At 38.2% G+C, this 24,375-nt stretch overlaps 1 protein-coding gene across 6 annotated transcripts in view; it reads right to left on the reverse strand.

Annotated features, from left to right (window-relative positions):
* Nucleotides 1-24,375, reverse strand: part of fggy (FGGY carbohydrate kinase domain containing) — a 94,358-nt gene that overhangs the window by 68,943 nt on the left and 1,040 nt on the right. For 3 of the 6 annotated variants that reach the window (XM_062070086.1, XM_062070090.1, XM_062070089.1), the window contains exons 4-9: nucleotides 9,718-9,887; nucleotides 8,031-8,119; nucleotides 4,879-4,994; nucleotides 4,677-4,805; nucleotides 978-1,081; nucleotides 794-901 (exon numbers count right to left, since the gene is read on the reverse strand). In XM_062070086.1, coding sequence (XP_061926070.1) covers nucleotides 794-901; nucleotides 978-1,081; nucleotides 4,677-4,805; nucleotides 4,879-4,994; nucleotides 8,031-8,119; nucleotides 9,718-9,887 — 716 coding nt within the window. The remainder of the gene's footprint in view (nucleotides 1-793; nucleotides 902-977; nucleotides 1,082-4,676; nucleotides 4,806-4,878; nucleotides 4,995-8,030; nucleotides 8,120-9,717; nucleotides 9,888-24,375) is intronic. The other 3 variants (XM_062070087.1, XM_062070091.1, XM_062070088.1) reach the window with 2 other exon arrangements.

Here is a 24,375-nt window from a genome sequence, read left to right on the forward strand (position 1 = left end):
ATGAGAGACAAGAAGGGAGTTTGTTGTGTTTGTTGAATTACGGTCATTCAAAATTACACCCATTTAAATCCCTTGCAATGTATGATGGGAAAATGGCAAAACACTCTCTCTTCACACTTATCAATGTTTGGCGCATTTGAACTGCTTGAAATTTCTGATTGATTACAAAACTTTAAGGAGGTCATCACATAAGTAAACAAGGTAGGAGTCAAACTTTCACATACTCTAAATATCCAATTATATTAATTATATATCCATTATATTAACACACACACACACACACACACACACACACACACACACACACACACACACACACACACACACACACACACACACACACACACACACACACACACACACACACACACACACACACACACACACACACACACACACACACACACACTATATTATACATATACATTTCTTAGAATATATACATATAAATACACACGCACACACAAACACACATATACATTTTTAAGCACACACATATATACAGTACATACATATTGGTTACTTTACATGCAGTTGGTTTTTGGCCCCCGGACAAATTTTTGTTAGCCCGATGCAGTCCCTAAGTCAAAAAGTTTGGACACCCCTGACTTAAACACATGTGACAGGATAATTATATATGCATAAATTAAACTCGGTTATGCTTAAGAGTAGTCAATGTACAGCTTGTATAGTGGTATAGATTTAATATTTAATTATTCTTAGCTCTACTCGGAACCTAGAGTAGTGTTTGTGTTAACTACATTGAGACGTATTACAAGTAGAACCCACTGACCAGACGTCCGGTGGCGCTCTGTCCTCCCTCGTTAAGCCACAAGTGTGGTACCATGGCAGACAGGCAGGGACCCCATACTCCTGGCACAAAAAGCGGCTGTTCACTGATCTTGTCATAACAAATCACAACGTTTTACAATGAGTAATATGCATGCTAATAAAAAACGGTGTAAAAGCAGACTTGCCGCCATGTGACAAGATGACGTGCCGCAGATCATAGCCATGCGTGAGGTAATTGGCTGTCCTTCGCACGGCAGCTGGAAGCCTTTTACATCTGCTCCTATGACACCTGGAGACACAGCTAGTGATTCGATTGGCATTAACGTGTGTACAATCTCTAGTATAGGGGACGGTGTGGCGCGGTTGAGAGAGTGGCCGTGCCAGCAACCTGAGGGTTCCTGGTTCGATCCCCACCTTCTACCAACCTCGTCACGTCCGTTGTGTCCTGAGCAAGACACTTCACCCTTGCTTCTGATGGGTCATGGTTAGGGCCTTGCATGGCAGATCCCGCCATCAGTGTGTGAATGTGTGTGTGAATGTGGAAATAGTGTCAAAGCGCTTTGAGTACATTGAAGGTAGAAAAGCGCTATATAAGTAAAACCCATTTACCATTTAGTATATTCCCACTCTGGGACAAAGAGTTTCACATGGAATTCACTAGTGACAACAACTGCTTGAATAATGCTTAAATAATAAGGAAGGCGTGGCTCAGATGGCAGAGCGCCCATTCAGCAATTTGAGGGTTCCTAGTCAGTCTCCTACAGGGCAGCTTTACTACAAATGTTGCTTACCACCATCAAAGTGTGAATATGGAGTGTATGATGGGTTCTCAGTTCAGTCTGTAAAGCGCTTTGAGTGTCTAGAAAAGCGCTATATAATTCTAATCCATCCATCCATGCATTTTCTACCGCTTGTCCCTTTTGGGGTCGCGGGGGGTGCTGGAGCCTATCTCAGCTGCATTCGGGCGGAAGGCGGGGTACACCCTGGATAAGTCGCCACCTTATTTATTATTCATGTTTGTCAAACTGGTTTGCGTTAAAAACAAGGGTGTGCGTGTCAATGTGTGTAAGTGATATTCAAGGTATTTTAAAAACGCACAGCAACGTCCAAAACACACGCAAACAGCCGAAACGCATCCAACTTCACAAAACACAACACTAAAAAAACCGCACAGCAACGTTCAAAACACTCTGTAGCTCTATAATGTTGTTAAATACAGAACATTTACCATTTCACTCTGTCAACTTTCTTCTTGGCTTCCCGGGAGGCTCATGTACCAGCTGGTACCAGAGTTTCTGGTACCAGCAAATCTAATTTGCTTTTTAATGCCACTTAATGCTTTTTAATGCCACTTAAAAAAAATGTATGCCCATGTCCGACCCCATATGGTTATTATATGTAGTCAAAAGCTTGAAAATGTCTGTATACACACAATTGCAAGCTTTTGAAAATAGAAATCTTGAAAAGTCGACATTAACTGTTACTATCTAGTTGATTGGCTCACAAGACTGTTTCATCTGAGAATTTATTTCTAATGATTTAATTTTCTGTAATAGCATCCGGTGTTCTGACTTCATCCAAAGGCCGTAGACAATAGCCAATTAAAAGGTTCCGCCTGTCAATCATCACGCTATACCTTCAATCAAAATTATTTAAGGGGATCTGCACCGAAGCCCTCTAATTCTGAATTAGTTGAGCAATATAATTGTGGAGAGGCGGGGCCGGCAGTCCGACAGCGAGGCAGGGCACAAGATGGGCCCGCTCCAAGATGGCGGCGAGGAGGCGTGGACGGCGAGCGAGCAGCGAGGCGGGGCGCGCCGGGTTCGACGCCGCAAACAAGATCAGGTGCGTGGATCGTGCACCTGGGCACAATTGAGTAATCCCCTCTCAGTGTGTAAAAGGGCGGCAGCCGAGAACGACGGGGCAGAAGGGGTTGGAGAGCGAACAGCAACCCATGCAGCGCAGAAGAGAGCGAGAGGCAGACGACGCGGAAGGCTGAAAAGCGAACAGAGGAGCGAGCAGTGAAAGCGACAGAGCTGAAAAGCAACCCGCAAGAGACTTTTTCTTATTGAAAAATAAAGAAGTCTACACCTGCTCGCAGAATGTCTGTTCTTGGTGGTCCTTGGAACCCACATGACGGCTTGAGACCGTCACAATAATATACCTACCCCGCCATCCACCCGAATGCAGCTGAGATAAGCTCCAGCACCCCCTGCGACCCCAAAAGGGACAAGCGGCAGAAAATGGATGGATGGATATAATATACCATCCATCCATCCATCCATCCATTTTCGTACCAAGAAATCATTTTAAAAATGTTTTATCTATTTAAAACATGCTGTAAGAATGCATATCTACTGAAAGTATGACTTATAATAGCCATAAACTGGAGGGTATGTTTCTAATCAGGATAAGATTTTTAAAAAATAGTTAAAATGTTTTATGAAATAATAAATGAACATCATACTAGAAATGCTAATGATGCACGTGTTCGGAAAAGGATGATTGATTTAAACCTTTTAGAAATGTACATGTTATGGAATATTTGTAAAAACGCCAATAAGATGCATTAAAAATAAACTGAGTAAATTAAACATTTTGAATAGATTGTATTTTACACCCACAATTAGTTTAGAATGGGTACAGTAGATAGCAAGTTACCGGTATGTACAAACACAGGCAGCGGTAGGAACTATTATTCCTTTACTTTGGGAATGTCCGAAAATAAGAGTTGTGGCCTGTTGTGAGAATTGCCTTGTTTGACCATCCTAGGCCACGGTAGGTCAGGTGAGGTGTCTGCGTCACAAGAGTTGATAATGTTAGCCAAGTTAGCTCATGTGTATTGAACTGGAGACTGAAATAAACGAGTCGTGTATGAAACAAACTCAACTTCCTCATTAACATGACATTGTGCCAGAGTTAAGGACTAAGCGCCTACAGTAACAAAAGAATGGCAAAGTTTCGGCCCCCAGAGCCGTTTCATTTTTCAGTCCAGCCCAGTGACTAAGGAAGCAGCGCTTTTCACGCTTTCGGACCTTAAAAGATCTCTTGTATACAGTTTTAAAGCCAGAGATGACGGAAAGAAACACACAGACGGACGTAGCTATTAATCGATGACAGCAACGTTCTTAAATACATTTTCACTCATCATTTGATGAATTGACATATTGACTATCGCAAAGTCCTACATTTGCATTACATTTTAAATGCCTTTGGACATCGCATTAATGACTTTTAATGCCCCACGGAACCCTGCTATTAGTAGCATGCAAACTATGGAGGGCCAAATGGGACTAATTAAATAAATACATCTAAAAAAAAAATTTTTTAAATATGCCATTAAATAAGGAAATCCTTAAATGTGGAAAATGTTTTATCTATACTTAAATTAAAACATAAAATAATTACTTATTTATGAAAAAATATGATCAATAATTAAATGATTAACTATAATTTTATAATTAGATAAATGAATGACAGTTAATAAAAGATTTGTGTGTTTAATTCCAATTTTTATTAATTAATGATGCATTTAAGTAATTGTTTATGTATTATTTATTAATTGTTTCCCCCCATTTGGCCCTTTATATAGATTTCATTGTGTTCCCCTGTCAGCCACTGTGGTTTTAACTTCTGATACAACAATGTAAGGTGATCTAAGTTTGCTGCAGGTCAGATGCAGAGTTAAGTAACACGGGTAATATAACACACAGACAAAATCCAGATGGCCGGGTTGGTCTGACTCCTGAAGCAGAGAGACAATACAGTATCTGCTGCCAGCAACATCATCATTTCTTATTGATACCCCATCTGTAAGCTCATACAGTTTGTGAAATATTCTACTGCAGATGATACAAATACATGATGAATTCTGTATGACATACCTAGGCCTCCAGCATGAGCATCGATAAGTGAAGCCCCAACTGCAGTTCCTGGATCCAAACCCAAATCTGCAGCTGCCTTCTGGGTCAGGCCATCCCCAAGTGGGCTCCCTGGAGAACACGTCTCGCTGCCTGGATGACAAAGAACTGAACATCAACAAACCATATTCTTACCATAGCACTTTTAATACTTTCTCCAACGTACCTATTTTTGAAAAGTTGTTTTCAGTAAGATCCTTTAGACCTATTGAAGTCCAAAAACTCACATCCCATCCCTCTGGAGGGCAATAGGTCCATTTACATACCAGCGTGCATAGGGATCTGTTAAATAAACATTAAAAAATGGCACATGTTCCTACTATTGAGATAAATGACAAGTACGTGCAAGAAACTACTGCGCGGTATATCCTAGGGATGTTCCGACCAGGGTTTTATGCTAACAATTTCGATCTTCTCTGAGTGAAATCAGCCAATCCCAATAGTGATCACATGCAATTTTTCAATATACAGTGCACCCGGAAAGTATTCAATGTTTTACTTTTTCCAAATTTGTTAATGTCACAGCCTTACTCCAAAATGGAATAAATTAATTTTTGATCTCAAAGTTCTACACACAATATCCCATAATGACAATGCGAAAATGTTTTTCTTCTTCAAATGTATTAAAAATATATTTTTGTTTTTGTTTACATGTACATAAGTATTGACAGCTTTTGCTCAATACTTTGTTAATGCACCTTTGGCAGCAATTACAGCCTCAAGTCTTGTTGAATACGATGCCACAAGCTTGGCACACCTATTCTAGTAGTTTTGCCCATTCCTTTTTGCAGCAACCCTCAAGCTCCATCGGGTTGGATGGGAAGCGCTGGTGTTCATCCAGGATGTCTCTTTACATTGTTGCATTCATCTTAGTTTAGTCAGGGAGGTTGACTAAGAACGTGATGTTCACTCTGTCAGAGCAGCAGCATTCCTCTGTAGAGAGAAGAGAACCTTCCAGAAGGACAACCATCTCTGCAGCAATCCACCAATCAGGCCTGTATGGTATAGTGGCCAGACAGAAGCCATTTCTTAGTAAAAGGTTCGCCAGCATGCACCTGAAAAGACTCTCACACCATGTGAAACAAACTTCTCTGGTCTGACGAGACAAAGATTGAACTCTTTGGTGTGAATTTCAGGCACCATGTTTGGAGTAAACCAGGCCAATACCATCCCTAAAGTGAAGCATGGTGCTGGCAGCATCATGCTGTGGGGATGTTTTTCAGCGGCAGCAACTGGGAGACTAGTCAGGATTAGGGTTGCAAAATTCTGGGAATATTCAGAGTTGGAAACTTTCCATGGGAATTAACGGGAATATATGGGAATTAACGGGAAATTAATGGGAATAAACATTGAATGCAACATGCTAGATCTTGCAGTATGATTATTAGCTAAAACAACCTGATTTAATGCAAATTCAGTAGAATTTCAACCCTGCACAGTGCATTCTTCCATCACATGCACAGATAATTCCCAGCATGCTACACACGACAGCAGGGCTATTGAGGCCACACTAGTATTTGAGCCCAAGGACTTCATCCAGTCAGGTAAGTTTTGATGATATTACTGGGGTAAATATATTTGATCTATGGTATTTAAGTTTAATAGAGGTGTAATTGCTTGTTACTGTATGACTGTAGGCTACTCTAGCAGACTTCCACTCAAGCTACCTAGCTGTTCCTGTACCTGTTAAATGATTTTGGGGCCAATATCTCTAGCTAGCTAGGTTTATGTACCACGACAGTCTCATAATGAGCCGAAAATATTTCTCCGTTAGCCATGATGCTAATTTTTTCTACGTTAAATCCCATTCATTTATGCTAACAACATTAGTGATCCGAATTTACCTTTTTTGTGATCTGTAAAGTTCAACTAGCAAATACTAAATCAAAACGTGTAGTTTCCTCTGCCTTCTGCTCTGCGAGCCATTCTGTTGTCATACAACAGAATGGCTCGCAGAGCAGAAGGCAGAGGAAACCAGGTTATAGTTTGATTTAGCATGCTGATTGGGAGTTCATTTATTCATATAGCCTATTTCTATTAATTTGTCCATCAGTAAAATATTTTTAAAGACTACTCCAATTGTTTAGCTGACTATTTATATCTGTGTGTGGCATTGCATTAGTGTTTTACAAGAATAAATAAATACAAACAAAATAATGTCACATACACCACCTGATGTGTGGAGACATTTTACCCCAACCAATGTAGGCGGAAAGGTTGTGTACATTTGCAAATACTGTGCAAAGAGCCACGTCAAAAATGCCACAAGGATGCAGCAGCATATAGACAAGTGCCCAATAATATATAATTATTGTAATTCATGTAATTAATTCCCATATATTCCCATTAATTCCCATAAACGGTGTCCAACTTTGAATAATCAAAAAATGGTCAATATTTCAAAACTTCCCGTGGTAAATTTCCGGAAATTTACCGGAAACTTTCCACCCCTTTGCAACCCTAGTCAGGATAGAGGAAAAGATGAATGCAGCAATGTACAGAGAAATCCTGGATGAAAACCAATGCTTCCCATCCAACCTGATGGAGCTTGAGAGGTGCTGCAAAGAGGAATGGGCCAAACTGCCCAAAGATAGGTGTGCCAAGCTTGTGGCATTGTATTCAAAAAGACTTGAGGCTGTAAGTTCTGCCAGAGGTACATCAAAATGTGGAAAAAGTGAAGCGCTGTGAATACTTTCCAGATGCACAGTATTTATGGTAAGTGCTATTAACAGTGTAACAATACAATATTTAAAGTAGTTCCTTATTCTCTTTTGTGTATTGTGTATTAACAATGAGGTCAATAAGTACACACTACTAAACAAAAGTAAAAACTACACTGTACAAGTCTTTTTTTTTTTTTTTTTGGTTTTTGCCCTCAAAGTGCCCATGAACTAATTCCTGAATATGTAAACATGAAAATAAAAAAAATCTAGACTTCTTAAAGCACTTATTTCTTGTATTGTTTCAAGCCAGTTTAGCGATTTGCATGTCTCCTCCTGGCTTGCTCTTACTGGGTGAAACATGTTTAGCCTTGTCCTTCAATGACAATGGTACTCGATAATAATACTTAAAATACTAAGAAACTTAGTTTATTTTCCACAATGGAGGTGATTAAATTAACTAAGCTGGTAGCTGTCAGTCAAGTGACCAAAATTAAATAAAGTATTGGTCAGAGGTGGTTGGCATTAAAAGGCATTAATTAGCAAGGGCTAATCGTGTACATTTACACAGAAATAGTCCAATACTGATTGATCGGCACATTCCTACTATATCCATGTCATGTGTAAGATGCATGTCATTCTTCGTGAAATCACACACCTGCTTAAAGAGCCTGTTGCCTTCCATGACAGAAAGTCTGGAAGGTCAAAAAAGTGAGCGGCTTTGTTCCAGCAACTTTCCCTCAGATTCTGCGCAAGATTTAGAAAAAAAGTGCAGTTATAAGGTTAACCCTGTATGCATCTACAAAACATGGGGCGCTGTCGGAATACAGACACTAACATCAAGATACCTAAAAAAAAACATCACCAATGAAGGGCCAAATGGGACAAAATTATATCAATAAATAAATATTGAAATAATAACTTAAATGTGTCATTAAATAATTATAGTCGTTATTAATCTATTCAATGTAAAATTACATTACTTGAATGACATAATTAGTTATTAATTTCATGATTTAATTCATTAAATTAATTCATTACATATTTAAATAATTAAATATAAATTCATATTCATAAAGCACTTCATTGGTCAAATGTGATACAAATTTAAAAAATGTTTATTTACTTAAATTTGTAATTAATTAAAGCAATAAATGAACCATGACATCAGTAATGAAATCAATTGTGAAATAATTACCGTATTTTTCGGACTATAAGTCGCAGTTTTTTTCATAGTTTGGCCGGTGGTGCGACTTATACTCAGGAGCGACTTATGAGTGAAATTATTAACTTATTACCGTAAAATATAAAATAATATTATTTAGCTCATTCACGTAAGAGACTAGACGTACAAGATTTCATCGAATTTAGCGTTCAGGAGTGACAGATTGTTTGGTAAACGCATGTTCTATATGTTATAGTTATTTGAATGACTCCTACCATAATATGTTACGTTAACATACCAGGCACGTTCTCAGTTGGTTATTTATGCCTCATATAACGTACACTTATTCAGCCTGTTGTTCACTATTCTTTATTTATTTTAAATTGCCTTTCAAATGTCTATTCTTGGTGTTGGGTTTTATCAAATAAATGTCCCCAAAAAATGTGACTTATAAATGTTTTTTTCCTTCTTTATTATGCATTTTTGGCTGGTGCGACTTATACTCCGAAAAATGCGGTAATGAAATCATGAAATATTTCAATCCAATAAATTAATGACAAATGTAATAAGACATTTATGTTTTAATTCCAATTATAATTAATAAATGATACAAGTATTTATTCAAATATATGTACCGTATTTTTCGGAGTATAAGTCGCACCGGCTGAAAATGCATAAGGTAAAAAACATATATAAGTCGCACTGGAGTATAAGTCGCATTTTTTGGGGACATTTATTTGATAAAACCCAACACCAAGAATAGACATTTGAAAGGCAATTTAAAATAAATAAAGAATAGAGAACAACAGGCTGAATAAGTGTACGTTATATGACGCATAAATAACCAACTGAGAACGTGCCTGGTATGTTAACGTAACATATTATGGTAAGAGTCATTCAAATAACTATAACATATAGAACATGCTATACGTTTACCAAACAATCTGTCACTCCTAATCGCTAAATCCCATGAAATCTTATACGTCTAGTCTCTTACGTGAATGAGCTAAATAACATTATTTGATATTTTACGGTAATGTGTTAATAATTTCACACATAAGTCGCTCCTGAGTATAAGTCGCACCCCAGGCCAAACTATGAAAAAAACTGTGACTTATAGTCCGAAAAATACGGTATTTGATTTGGTCTCATTTGGCCCAATTGCTGCGACCGCGCTCACCTCTTTAAGCCAGAGAAGCTTGGGAGGTTGCATCTCTGGTGACATGACCCCTCCCACTCTACTTAGGACACGGTGGCCAGCCCTTGTGATGCGAGCGGCTTGCTCCGCAGCACGATGGTCCATCCACATTACCACGTTTCTCTCATCCTCACCTGGATATGCAAAGACAACTTGAAAAAAATACTATGATGTATCTAGGTGCAGCCTGAAAGTTTTTTATTGTACACATTTCAAACAGAAGATTCATCCTTCACCAATTTAATCATATTTACATGTAATGGATTATTGTTTGGCACATCCTTTTGCTCTCTACAACCATTTATAGAAATTGTGTTAACGCTACTAACCAAGAGGGTTGGGCAGATTAAACCAAATATCAATAGTTTCAATGCAAAGTGTAGTATCTGTATTGTATTTTTCAGTTATCTTCTGTTTGTTTTCACAAATATGTGTATTTTCGTTGCTGTGCTGATACGGTTATAGTGTTTACATTTTGAAGAATTGGAATAAGAACCAACAATATTTTTTTCTTTTTTAAAAACGTGTTTATGAATTTACTCATGTATTATGTGGGGTCAAATAGGACAAAAATAAATAAATATATCTAAATAATTATTTAAATGTGTCATTAATTAATCATAATTGGATTTAAATACAGGGATTCCCCTGCATGTATATGATCATAGCGCACCGCCACTGCAGATAAATGGTGCCACACCTTCATTATATATATATATATATATATATGTTTTTTTTTAAATTAATTTTTTTTTTTTTTTACATTAAAACACAGTGTATGAATGGATATACTGTATATAGTCTACTATTTACATACTATTGACCATAATAAGTTTGAAAAATCTGGAAGAGACCAAAGCTTATTGTAATTTATTTATTAATTGTAATCAACATTTAACACTGTGCAACCCCATTTGCTTTTATACAAATCTAAAGACTTCAATGTCAACACTACCCTGATTAAATGGTTTTATTCCTTTTTAACTAACCACACACAGCAAGTGAAGGTTAATCAGACGCTGTCATACAGGTGTTCCACTAGGCTGTGTACTTTCACCTACTCTTTTTACACTACACTAATGACTGCGGGAAAGTACATCCTAATAATTATATATTCAATCAATCAATCAAAGTTTACTTGTATAGACCTTAATCAGAAATGTCTCAAAGGGCTGCACAAGTCACAACGACATCCTCGGCTCAGATCCCACATCAGGGCAAGAAAAAACTAAACCGAATGGGAACACCCTGAAACTCTGGAAGAGGCCGCAGAAGAGAGACGGCAGATCGACTGGTCTAAAAAGGGGTCTATTTACAGCAGGGGTCCCCAAACTTTTTGACTCCGGGGCCGCATTGGGGTAAAACAATTTGGCTGGGGGCCGCGCTATATATACAGTATATATATATATATATATATATATATATATATATATACACAGTATATATATGTATATATATATATATATATATATATATATATATATATATATATATGTATATATATATATATATATATATATATATATATATATATATATATATATATATATATATATATATATATATATATATATATATATATATATATATATACACACACACAGTATATATATATATGTATATGTAAATGTGTATATATGTATATGTCTATGTATATGTATATGTCCATGTATACATGTATATATATATATATATATATATATATATATATATATATATATATATATACTAAAAAAGTATTTAGTCAGCCACCCATTGATTGTCAATGGGTGGCTGACTAAATACTTTTTTGCCCCACTGTATATATATATATATATATATATATATATATATATATATATATATATATATATATATACACACACATACATACATATGTATATATATGTATTCATACATATATATTCCTCGCGCACTAATTGAATTAAAGGCCTACTGAAATGAAATTTTTCTTTTTTAAACGGGGATAGCAGATCTATTCTATGTGTCATACTTGATCATTTCGCGATATTGCCATATTTTTGCTGAAAGGATTTAGTATAGAACAACGACGATAAAGATCGCAACTTTTGGTATCTGATAAAAAAAGGCTTGCCCCAACCGGAAGTAGCGTGACGTAGTCAATTGAACATATACGCAAAGTTCCCTATTGTTTACAATGATGGCCGCATGAAGTGAGAGAGATTCGGACCGAGAAAGCGACGATTTCCCCATTAATTTGAGCGAGGATGAAAGATTTGTGGATGAGTAAAGTGCAAGTGAAGGACTAGTGGGGAGTTGAAGCTATTCAGATAGGGAAGATGCTGTGAGAGCCGGGGGTGACCTGATATTCAGCTGGGAATGACTAAAACAGTAAATAAACACAAGACATATATATATACTCTATTAGCCACAACACAACCAGGCTTATATTTAATATGCCACAAATTAATCCCACATAAAAACACCTAGGTGTTTGTTATGCTAGCTCCTAGCTACTAGCTACTAGCTAAATTAAATTAAACAAATTAATCCCACATAAAAACACCTAGGTGTTTGTTGTGCTAGCTACTAGCTCGAGCTAGTTATAGCTCGAGCGGGTAATATGGACGGGATCCCGTATATATAACCCACCAATACAATTCAAACACCTGCACAACACACACACTCACTCAGCCCAAAGAACCGTTCACCTAACCCAAGGTTCAAAAAGCTTATATATTTAACCAAAGTTACGTACATGACACGCACGTACGGGCAAGCAATCAAATGTTTGGAAGCGCGCGGGTGGGACCTGATATTTAGCTGGGAATGACTACAACAGTAAATAAACACAAGACATATATATACTCTATTAGCCACAACACAACCAGGTTTATATTTAATATGCCACAAATGAATCCCGCATAACAAACACCTAGGTGTTTGTTATGCTAGCTCCTAGCTACTAGCTCGAGCTAGTTATAGCAAGCGATCAAATGTTTGGAAGCGTACTCACGGTATCGCGTCTGCGTCTGTTAACGAAGTCAAAGTCCTCCTGGTAAGAGTCTCTGTTGTCCGAATTCTTAAATCTTGACTGCATCTTTCGGGAATGTAAACAATGAAACACCGACTGCGTTGTGTTGCTGACTTCCCTCGCAAAATACTCCGCTTCGCACAGACTTTCTTCTTTGCTTGCTCAGCTTCTTTCTCCATAATGCAATGAACAAATTGCAACAGATTCACCAACACAGATGTCCAGAATACTGTGGAATAATGAGATGAAAACAGCTATTTCGTATTGGCTTCAATGGGGAAGCCATACCTGTGTTCTACTGGCTACGTCACGCGCATACGTCATCCTCAAACGCGTTTTGAACCGGAAGTTCCCCGGGAAATTTAAAATTGCACTTTATAAGTTAACCCGGCCGTATTGGCATGTGTTGCAATGTTAAGATTTCATCATTGATATATAAACTATCAGACTGCGTGGTCGGTAGTAGTGGGTTTCAGTAGGCCTTTAAAGAGCGCACTTGCTGCTGTCACATTATCGATGGTAAAATTCATTTTTAGACAATATGATTTGCCTGAGTGGCTAGGAGACAGTAGAAAATGGACTAGTAAGGACAAATTTTTAAAAAAAAAGCAATACTACAAACAAACAAAAACAACAAAATGTTTTGTTTTGTTTTTTTAACTTGGGACTTCCCGCGGGCCGGATTTTGGACGCTGGGGGGCCGTATCCTATACAGGATAAAGGATACAGTATACAAATTAGTTTAAGATGGGACTTATTTGCTGCTACTGAGGTAGCATCTCTAACTGTTACAGGTAGGGCATTCCAGAGGACTGGAGCCCGAATAGAAAACACTCTATAGCCCGCATGCTTTTTTGGGGCCCTGGGAATTACTAATAAGCCGGAGTTCTTTGAAAACAGATTTCTGGCCGGGACATATGGTACAATGCCATCAGCAAGATAGAATGGAGCTAGACCAGGGGTGGGCAATTAATTTTCACCGGGGGCCGCATAAGCAACCCGAGCACTGCTGGAGGGCCACACGACAATATTTCAATTAGATTTTGCTCAATATTATTTTTGATATACCGTAAGATAAATAATAATGATGATAATAATAATAATAATAATAATAATAATAATAATAATTTAATTTAACCTAACTTAACTTTATACAAAAGCAGATTGCTTTTGATGGTCACTTTATCCTGCATTATCCAACATTTTTCCCCATCAGATTTGGACAACCATCTGTTGTTAAAAATAGTTTTTAATCATATTTATTTTATATTGTTTTTATATTGGTTTTATATGTAATTGTTTTTTCTTTTTATTCAGTCATTGGTGGAGCTAAGGATAATATTTGAATATTGTTTTTAATATTGTTGTGCAGCACTTTGGAAACATTTTGTTGTTTAAATGTGCTATATAAATAAAGTGGATTGGATTGTCACACCTGCCAGCTTGTCCCATTTCAGTCCTAACATGTCCAAACACACATTTACCTATGTGAACAAGTCATTACCTGTGGTTGTCTCTTTAATTGACTGCATTGCTGCCAGCTACTCCGTGATTTGAAAGTCTGCAGTTATCCCACGTAAGAAGAAGAGCAGCTGGAGGTGTCACGTACATCACAGATCTCATCCAAAGTTAGCGAAAAACAGTCCAAGTCTCCGGGCATATCAGCGCAACAGAGTCCAATAAGCACTCCTTAATAAACTCTCTGTCAGAAAACGCCTTACTTTTTCTGGCGCTTTTGTGAGAAATGACGAAACTTGTCCTGACGGCTGCATCTCTGGGGGTGTGAAATATGGCAAAAAGTCCTTGTTGGCTTTGCAGTTTTACCATCAACGCATCAGCCTCCCTTGCGCGCGCTTCATCAGACACATTCCGGTATTTTCCCTCGTGTTTCTTCGTGTAGTGGCGATTAAAATGATATTCTTTAAACACAGCAAGCTGTGTACCACAAATTAAGCACATGGCTTTACCATTAATTTATGTAAAGAAATACTTGCCAGTCCAAAACACGCCATTCGTCATCAACTTTTCTTTTTTTAGCATCTCATCACTTGTCTCTATGCACCTTCACTCACAGGTTCCCCCCGGACATATAGCATAAATAACACATTTCAAAATAAAAGCAGCACAGTTGTATTGCGCGCACGACATAGATGTTTTTTAAACTTTATTTTGTCATTTGTTATTGCGCCGTTCAATTCACTCACAATCGCACACGCGCATATGTCCACACGGAAGTAATACAAATAACGCTTTTCAAAACAAAAGCAGCACCGTTGTATTGCACACTCGACATAGATACTTTTTGAAATTTATTTTGTATTTTATGATTGGCCTCACGCGGGCCGGACAGGGATGCGCAAATACATACAATGCCCAGGTCTGAGCTAGACCGTTTAGTATTTTATACGTAAGTAATAAAACCTTAAAGTTGCATCTTAAGTGCACAGGAAGCCAGAGCAGGTGAGCCAGTATAGGTGTAATATGATCAAACTTTCTTGTTCTTGTCAAAAGTCCAGCAGCCGCATTTTGTACCAACTGTAATGCTTTAATGCTAGACATAGGGAGACCCGGAAATAATACGTTACAGTAATTGAGATGAGACGTAACAAACAGATAAATAATAATCTCAGCATCGGTGGTGGACAAAAAGGGATGAATTTTAGCGATATTACGAAGCTGAAAGAAGACTGTTTTAGTAACAATCTTAATGTGGGACTCAAACGAGAGAGTTGGGTCAAAGATAATGTTGACATTCTTTATTTACCGAGTCGCTTTGTGTAATGGTTTTGTTGTCAAATGTAAATGTATATTAACATTTGCAGATGACAGTAATTGTGAGTCTTCTGCATAAGGACATGAACTCTTTTACATACCACAATGAGATTGACACCTTCATTAAGTGGTGTGATAAAAAACATCTAATTTTAAATGTGGCAAGAACACAACAGATTAATTTTGAACCCAGGCAAGTGACTACACATGAGCCAGTGGTCATTAAAGACCAGACTATCAATCGGGTGACAGCATATAAAGATCTAGGGGTCCATGTTGAAAACTTGCTCATCTGGAAATCGCATATTGATCATTTATCAATACAATCGCCGATTGTATTGTACCATATGTCCCGACAAGAAATCTGCGTTCAAAGAACTCCGGCTTATTAGTGATTCCCAGAGCCAAAAAAAAGTCTGCGGGCTATAGAGCGTTTTCTATTCGGGCTCCAGTACTCTGGAATGCCCTCCCGGTAACAGTTAGAGATGCTACCTCAGTAGAAGCATTTAAGTCCCATCTTAAAACTCATTTGTATAATCTAGCCTTTAAATAGACCCCCCCTTTTTTAGACCAGTTGATCTGCCGTTTCTTTTCTTCTCTCCTCTTCTCCCCTGTCCCTTGCGAGGGGGAGTTGCATAGGTCCGGTGGCCATGGATGAAGTGCTGGCTGTCCAGAGCCGGGACCCCGGGTGGACCACTAGCCTGTGCATCGGTTGGGGACATCTCTGCGCTGCTGACCCGTCTCCGCTCGGGATGGTTTCCTGTTGGCCCCGCTGTGGACTGGACTCCCGCTGATGTGTTGGATCCACTGTGGACTGGACTTTCACAATGTTATGTCAGACCCACTCGACATCCGTTGCTTTCGGTCTCCCCTAGAGGGGGGGGGTTACCCACATATGCGGTCCTCTCCAAGGTTTCTCATAGTCATTCACCGACGTCCCACTGGGGTGAGTTTTTCCTTGCCCGTATGTGGGCTCTGTACCGAGGATGTCGTTGTGGCTTGTACAGCCCTTTGAGACACTTGTGATTTAGGGCTATATAAATAAACATTGATTGATTGATTGATTGATTTGTGCAACAAACTGCAACAGAGACTATATTTTTGAGACGACTGAGGCTGTATGGTGTTAGCAATCAGATCATGCTAATTTTCTACAAAGCTATTTTAAAGAGCTTAATAAGATACGGAATTACAGCATGGTTTGGTAACCTAACTGTACAATTGAAAAAACGATTGGCTAACACAGTAGTTCTTAACCTGGGTTCGATCGAACCCTAAGGGTTCGGTGAGTCAGCCTCAGGGGTTCGACGGAGCCTCCGCCACGGAGGTCAAGACACACCCGACTTATCGTGTAAATAAAAACTTCTCCCTATCGGCTTTGTGGATACGGCAACAGCAGAAGTCAGACTGATTTGCATGTGTGTAATTTGTTGTGAGTTCATGCACTGTGTTGGTTTTGTTCTTTGAACAAGGTGATGTTGATGCACGGTTCATTTTGTGCACCAGTAAAAATACATAACTTTGTCTTGAATTTGAAAAAAAAAATTTTTATTTTTCACTAAAGAAGGGTTCGGTGAATGCGCATATGAAACTGGTGGGGTTCGGTATCTCCAACAAGGCTAAGAACCACTGCTCTAACATGAACAAAACAGTAATGAATATTAATTGGTATGTAGCATTATGAGTAAAGTATATAGTATACACCATTTGTATAACCAGTCAGTTATGACACAATCAACAACAATCTCTTCAGATTCCACGCACCCACTGTCCTCAGAAGACAAACTTCTTCCCTTACGAAGAAGCAGTGTTGGGACTAACGTGTTACTTTGTAACACGTTAATGTAACACCGTTAATTTCGGCGGTAACTAGTAATCTAACGCGTTATTTTTTATATTCAGTAACTCAGTTACCGTTACTACATGATGCGTTACTGCGTTATTTTACGTTATTTTTTATGTAGTATTGGCTAGAAACAGAAGATCTGAGTGTGTTTTATTGGAGCGCTGCAGTGTCGTCCTTCTGAATGTTCTTGTGTCACAAGCCGGAGGCGTGCTCTGTGTGTGTCTGGGTGTGGGTGCGGGTGTGGGGAGGGGAGGGGGGGCGTGTCTGTGTTTACTAACAACGGAGTCGCAGTCGACTCAAGTGTCTTAACAAGGAGATATTCTCACTTCTTTTTTCTTTTGTCGAGCACAAAGAAAAGAACATTTTAGTTAAATGTAAGTTGTGTCTTGGATCAAAGATCCCGTCTACTGCCCAAAACAACAATTCAAATCTGCCTGGTTAGGCTTTGTGTATGTCACGTGTGCCTTCCTTAGGTGAAGCCAGGTTTACAGTTATGTTGTTATTATGATGTTTGTTACTTATGTATTTTATGTTGCAGCTATTTAAAATAGTTTTGTCAATTTGTTCTGGCCTGAAATAAATTGGCCCTTTGAAACATATCTTTGTCTGTGTGTGTTGTATGTAGACCACATTGCTTAGCAGAGTTCAGTGATGCAAATGCATGTCAAGTTGATCAACAGATTGTATTATACTCCAGTGCAATAACAGGACTGAAATAAAGGCTAAAAGGGCATTAATGGTAGCTTTTAAAAAATAAAAAAAAAAGAAGAGAAAAAAAGTAACTAAATAGTTACTTTTCACAGTAACGCATTACTTTTTGGTGTAAGTAACTGAGTTAATAACTGAGTTACTTTTGAAATAAAGTAACTAGTAACTGTAACTAGTTACTGGTTTTCAGTAACTAACCCAACACTGGGAAGAAGACACCGTATACCAAAGTGCAAAACAAACCGTCTCAAATTATTTTTTGTTCCAGCTTCTATCAAGCTGTTGAATATTTGCCAAAAAATAGTGCAATGTACAATGAACACAAGCACTTTAGCACTTTAAATAGTCTAATTTCTGTGTTGCCATTTTAAACTACTGTATTTCCTGGTTTTAAGCCCTGCTTTGTTAATGCTTGTTTTAGTGTCTGTATTTTTATGTGAATATCTTGTATGCCTTATGAAACAATAATATAACACAATGCACAAAACAAATTTCCATAACGGGACAATAAAGTTTACCCCGACCCTTCAAAACCAACTAGGAGGGAACTGAGGTAATTAGTCAATATTGCAGCGACAAACTTTCTTATCATCGGCGCACATCAAGTTTAAAATAGCATCTTAAAGCGAAACGTGAACACGAGGATGTCGCCACTAGCATGAATGCTACATGGGCAGCAAACAGAGAACAACAAACTATGCTGGCTGAGTTGACCTGTGTTTACCACAGATAAATTAAAGAATGTATTTAGGCCACTTAACATCTGTGAAAACCAAGTCCTGCAAGATGTTGTTCATATTGCCAACTGACAAAGTACAAACTACTTTGGAGGTACCAAAAAAAAAAGAGAGACCAGCGCTGTCATCTGGAAAGGTAAATAGGCTTGTTCGTTTAAGCAATTGCTTAAAACGGGGGTCAGCAACCCGCGGCTCTAAAGCCACATGTGGCTCTTAAGCGGCACGCTGGTGGCTCCATGGAGCTTTTTCAAAAATGTATGGAAATGGAAAAAAAATGGGGTGAAAAATATGAAATATGTTTTTTGTTGTAATATGGTTTCTGTAGGAGGACAAACACGACACAATCCTTCCTAATTGTTAGAAAGCCCACTGTTTAATATGTTTGTGTTTATGCTTCCCTGATGAGAGTATTTGGCGAGCGCCGTTTTGTCCTACTAATTTTAGCGGCCCTTGAACTCACCGTTGTGTGGACTGTGACTCAACTTTGTTTACATGTATATCTTTCTCCGACCCTGCCACAGAAAGACGTGTTTTATGCCACTCCTTCTTTGTCTCATTTTGTCCACCAAAGGTTTTATACCGTGCGTGAATGCACAAAAGGTGAGCTTTGTTGATGTTATTGACTTGTTGGAGTGCTAATCAGGCATATTTGGTAAGTACATGACTGCAAGCTAATCGATGCTAACATGCTATTTAGGCTAGCTGTATGTACACATTGCATCATTTTGTCTCATTTGTAGGTATATTTGAGCTCATTTAATTTCCTTTATTTATGTCCTCTGTGTATTTAATTTATATTTGCATGCCTCAAGACACACTATCTGTATGTATTATTGGCTGCATTTTTGATAGTTGTTAGTGTGCCATGTTGTTCCAGACCACAGCAAACGTTACCCAGCTTGCAAAGATTGTAATAAATCCATTAGAAGAAGGCAGCCTGTCGTTTGCTTTAACTTGGTCACACACTAATATACCTTTGGCCATTCTAAGACAGTAATTTCCAGGAGTTATCTCACCCTCTGAGAAGTTTTACTAATGTTTTCCAATGTTGTAAAAATGTGTAGAATAAATATTATATTTCAACATTTCTGTCAATAAAGATTTGCGTCAGCCTGCGACACAATCATTTTGATAGTAGGCTAATATAGCTAATTAGCAACTTACATAATGTGTTGTCTTCATTATAACACTTTTAATTTTTTGCGGCTCCAGACCGATTACTTTCTTGTATTTGTGGTCCAATATGGCTCTTTCAACATTTAGGGTTGCCGACCCCTGGGTTAAAATAAGGAAGCGTAAATGCAGGTTTAAATGGTGCACTATGTAAAGTTGTTTGCGGGTGTGTTTACTACTTTATCTAATAATATACTGTACATCTGTACCAGGTTTGCGATATTATTGCAAAACGTTAAAAATGTGCACTTAATTCTTACAATACTTACTGTCACCAAGTTTTGAGCAAGTTGATAACTTGCATTTCAGTAAAACATTTAAAAAACGTTTCTTTATAACATTCTGACTGCAAAATTGCATTTGGATCCAGTGTTGGCGTTAAAGCACTTTTTGTGTATTTTTACGCATTGAAATCAGAAAGGACGCGCATTTTCGGAGGTCCGCGCATCCGCCGGGATACATATTTTTTTTATTTTTACCGACCCTGCCTTCTCCATGTCAAAACAGTGTTTTGTTTATATTTGCCGAGTCAAATTTCACTTTCATACTGAAATAAATACACCTACAACTTATTAAATACAAATATAGAAAAAAATACCGGCAGAGGTAAAGTTTAGATTCTTGAAGGAAAGAAGAAAGTGAATGAACGTTATAACTGAATACATTTACAAAAAAATGTGTTTTCTTTTGTATTATTTTTTATTATTTTATTGTATTATTATGTTAGATCCACTTTGGACTGGACTTTCACAATATTATGTCAGACCCACTCAACATCCATTTCTTTCGGTCTCCCCTAGTCGGGGGCGGGGGTTACCCACATATGCGGTCCTCTCCAAGGTTTCTCATAGTCATTCACATCGACGTCCCACTGGAGTGAGTTTTCCTTGCCCTTATGTGGGCTCTGTACCGAGGATGTCGTTGTGGCTTGTGCAGCCCTTTGAGACACTAGTGATTTAGGGCTATATAAATAAACATTGATTGATTGATTGATTGATGAATTAAGTAACGTTTATGACAACCTTTTTCCAAAACACAATATAGAATGTGAGTTATAACAGGATAATGCATACATTTATCATTTGTTTTCAAAACGGTTACAAAAAAGTGGGACCGCAAAAATTTATTGTGGGACCCAATTTATATGACTTGATGGGGTCCCTGGGAACCCATTTTGAACATTTCCTAGTGACAACACTGCTGGATCCATATATTGTGATATTTTCTTACAGTTTTTTCCAATTGCTTACACACTAAATTTTAAATGTTCACACAGTTAACAAAGTCTACACACTAGGGCTGCAACTAACGATTAATTTGATAATCGATTAATCTGTCGATTATTACTTCGATTAATAATCGGATAAAAGAGACAAACTACATTTCTATCCTTTCCAGTATTTTATTGGAAAAAAACAGCATACTGGCACAATACTTATTTTGATTATTGTTTCTCAGCTGTTTGTACATGTTGCAGTTTATAAAAAATAAAGAAAAAGAAAAATTAAATATTTAAAACATTTTTAAAAAAATTAAAATTGCCTCTGCACATGCGCATAGCATAGATCCATCGAATCGATGACTAAATTAATCGCCAACTATTTTTATAATCGATTTTAATCGATTAGTTGTTGCAGCCCTACTACACACAGTAAACAAAACCACTGTGCAGATTTGCCTAATATTAGGCATGGACTCTGCTTCACAGTTTTTGCGAAATATTACACACACCTTCCCATCTTGCACACAGATAAGGATTGTGATACACACATCTTCACATCTTGCACACCCATGTTCACACTTTACACACACACTAGGATTGTGATACACACATCTTTATCTCCAGATTGTTTTTCAAACCTTTTTATTTGTCTCAGATTTTAATTTGTACTGCATGTCGTTGTTGACTACTGTGATATGTTACTCTACCTGACTGGTAAAAATAAATATTTGCAGTTTGCAGCATCATTGTTGAGCAGTTCTTGAAAAGATTACAGGATATTTGTTCTTTCTCTTTAGGTCCTTACGTATAAGCCCACTTCAAAGTAGGGCTGGGCGACATATCAATATACTCGATTTATCGCGGGTTTGTCTCTGTGCGATATAGAAAATGACTATATGGTGATATTCGAGTATACGTTCTCACGCAGTTGCTTTTAGCTGCGGGCATTACACTGCATGCATTTCCCACTCTTTCTTGTCTCTCCTTCTCACAGAGACGTAAACCAAGCGCACCTTCTTATATACGTCACATGTGCAACGCCACACGCTCCCGCGGAGCAGAGAGGTAGCGACATGGTAAGGTTAGCTGTGATGCTAACGGTGAGGTGCGGGTGGTAATACGAGAGAGAGAAGGTGCGAATCTGGTAACAAATGGAGGAAGAATTAATTCCCATGAAAAACAGCACGGGATCCATCGTCTGGCGGTGGTTTGGCTTCAAGCGGGAATGTGTTCAACATTTTTGCGGCAAAAGCGTTGCTACAAAAAGTAGCACCGCTGCTAATGTAGCATAATTTGAAAAGTCACCCGCTAGAGAATGAGGAGTGCTTGAAACTCTGCATGTCAACATCTCTGGCCGGTGCCACACCCACAAAATTCCGAAGCAAATATTTCCAGATCAACATCGTATAAAAAAAAAAAGTCAACAACTGAAGGAGATAACGTCCACAGGAACCTATTATGCAGCTCATTTTTATTTGACAGTTATTGAAATATCTTGTGTGTCATCATGCACAAAAGTGCACTTTGTTTTTAACTATTGTAGTGGCGTTCTGTACAAAAAGTACACTTTAATTTAGTGTTGTTTTGATATGTCATCTTAGTGACATCATTCACAAAAGTGCACTATAGCTTGTTTTAAAATGTCTCTGACAATCTTGCACTTTCTGTTTTGAAATGACATGAATGTTTGTGCCACTGCTTGAAGGCCTACTGAAACCCACTACTACTGACCACGCAGTCTGATAGTTTATATATCAATGATGAAATCTTAACATTGCAACACATGCCAATACGGCCGGGTTAACTTATAAAGTGCAATTTTAAATTTCCCGGGGAACTTCCGGTTCAAAACGCCTTTGGAGGATGACGTATGCGCGTGACGTAGCCAGTTTAACAGAGGTATGGCTTCCCCATTGAAGCCAATACGAAATAGCTCTGTTTTAATTTCATAATTCCACAGTATTCTGGACATCTGTGTTGGTGAATCTGTTGCAATTTGTTCATTGCATTATGGAGAAAGAAGCTGAGCAAGCAAAGAAGAAAGTCGGTGCGAAGCGGAGTATTTTGCGAGGGAAGTCAGCAACACAACACAGTCGGGGTTTCATTGTTTACATTCCCGAAAGATGCAGTCAAGATCGAAGAACTCGGACAACAGAGACTCTTACCAGGAGGACTTTGACTTCGTTAACAGACGCAGACGCGATACCGTGAGTACGCTTCCAAACATTTGATCGCTTGCTATAACTAGCTCGAGCTAGTAGCTAGGAGCTAGCATAACAAACACCTAGGTGTTTGTTATGCGGGATTAATTTGTGGCATATTGAATATAAGCCTGGTTGTGTTGTGGCTAATAGAGTATATATATGTCTTCTGTTTATTTACTGTTGTAGTCATTCCCAGCTGAATATCAGGTGCCACCCGCGCGCTTCTAAACATTTGATTGCTTGCCCGTACGTGCGTGTCATGTACGTAACTTTGGTTAAATATATAAGCTTTACGAACCTTGGGTTAGGTGAGCGGTTCTTTGGGCTGAGTGAGTGTGTGTGTTGTGCAGGTGTTTGAATTGTATTGGCGGGTTATATATACGGGATCCCGTCCATATTACCCGCTCGAGCTGTAACTAGCTCGAGCTAGTAGCTAGCATAACAAACACCTAGGTGTTTTTATGTGGGATTAATTTGTTTAATTTAATTTAATATAAGCCTGGTTGTGTTGTGGCTAATAGAGTATATATATGTCTTGTGTTTATTTACTGTTGTAGTCATTCCCAGCTGAATATCAGGTCACCCCCGGCTCTCACAGCATCTTCCCTATCTGAATCGCTTCCACTCGCCACTAGTCCTTCACTTGCACTTTACTCATCCACAAATCTTTCATCCTCGCTCAAATTAATGGGGAAATCGTCGCTTTCTCGGTCCGAATCTCTCTCATGCAGCCATCATTGTAAACAATAGGGAACTTTGCGTATATGTTCAATTGACTACGTCACGCTACTTCCGGTAGGGGCAAGCCTTTTTTTATCAGATACCAAAAGTTGCGATCTTTATCGTCGTTGTTCTATACTAAATCCTTTCAGCAAAAATATGGCAATATCGCGAAATGATCAAGTATGACACATAGAATAGATCTGCTATCCCTGTTTAAATTAAAAAAAATCATTTCAGTAGGCCTTTAATAACTGTTTAAT

The sequence above is a fragment of the Entelurus aequoreus genome, linkage group LG14 (assembly GCF_033978785.1).
Source record: "Entelurus aequoreus isolate RoL-2023_Sb linkage group LG14, RoL_Eaeq_v1.1, whole genome shotgun sequence".
NCBI lineage: Eukaryota > Metazoa > Chordata > Actinopteri > Syngnathiformes > Syngnathidae > Entelurus > Entelurus aequoreus.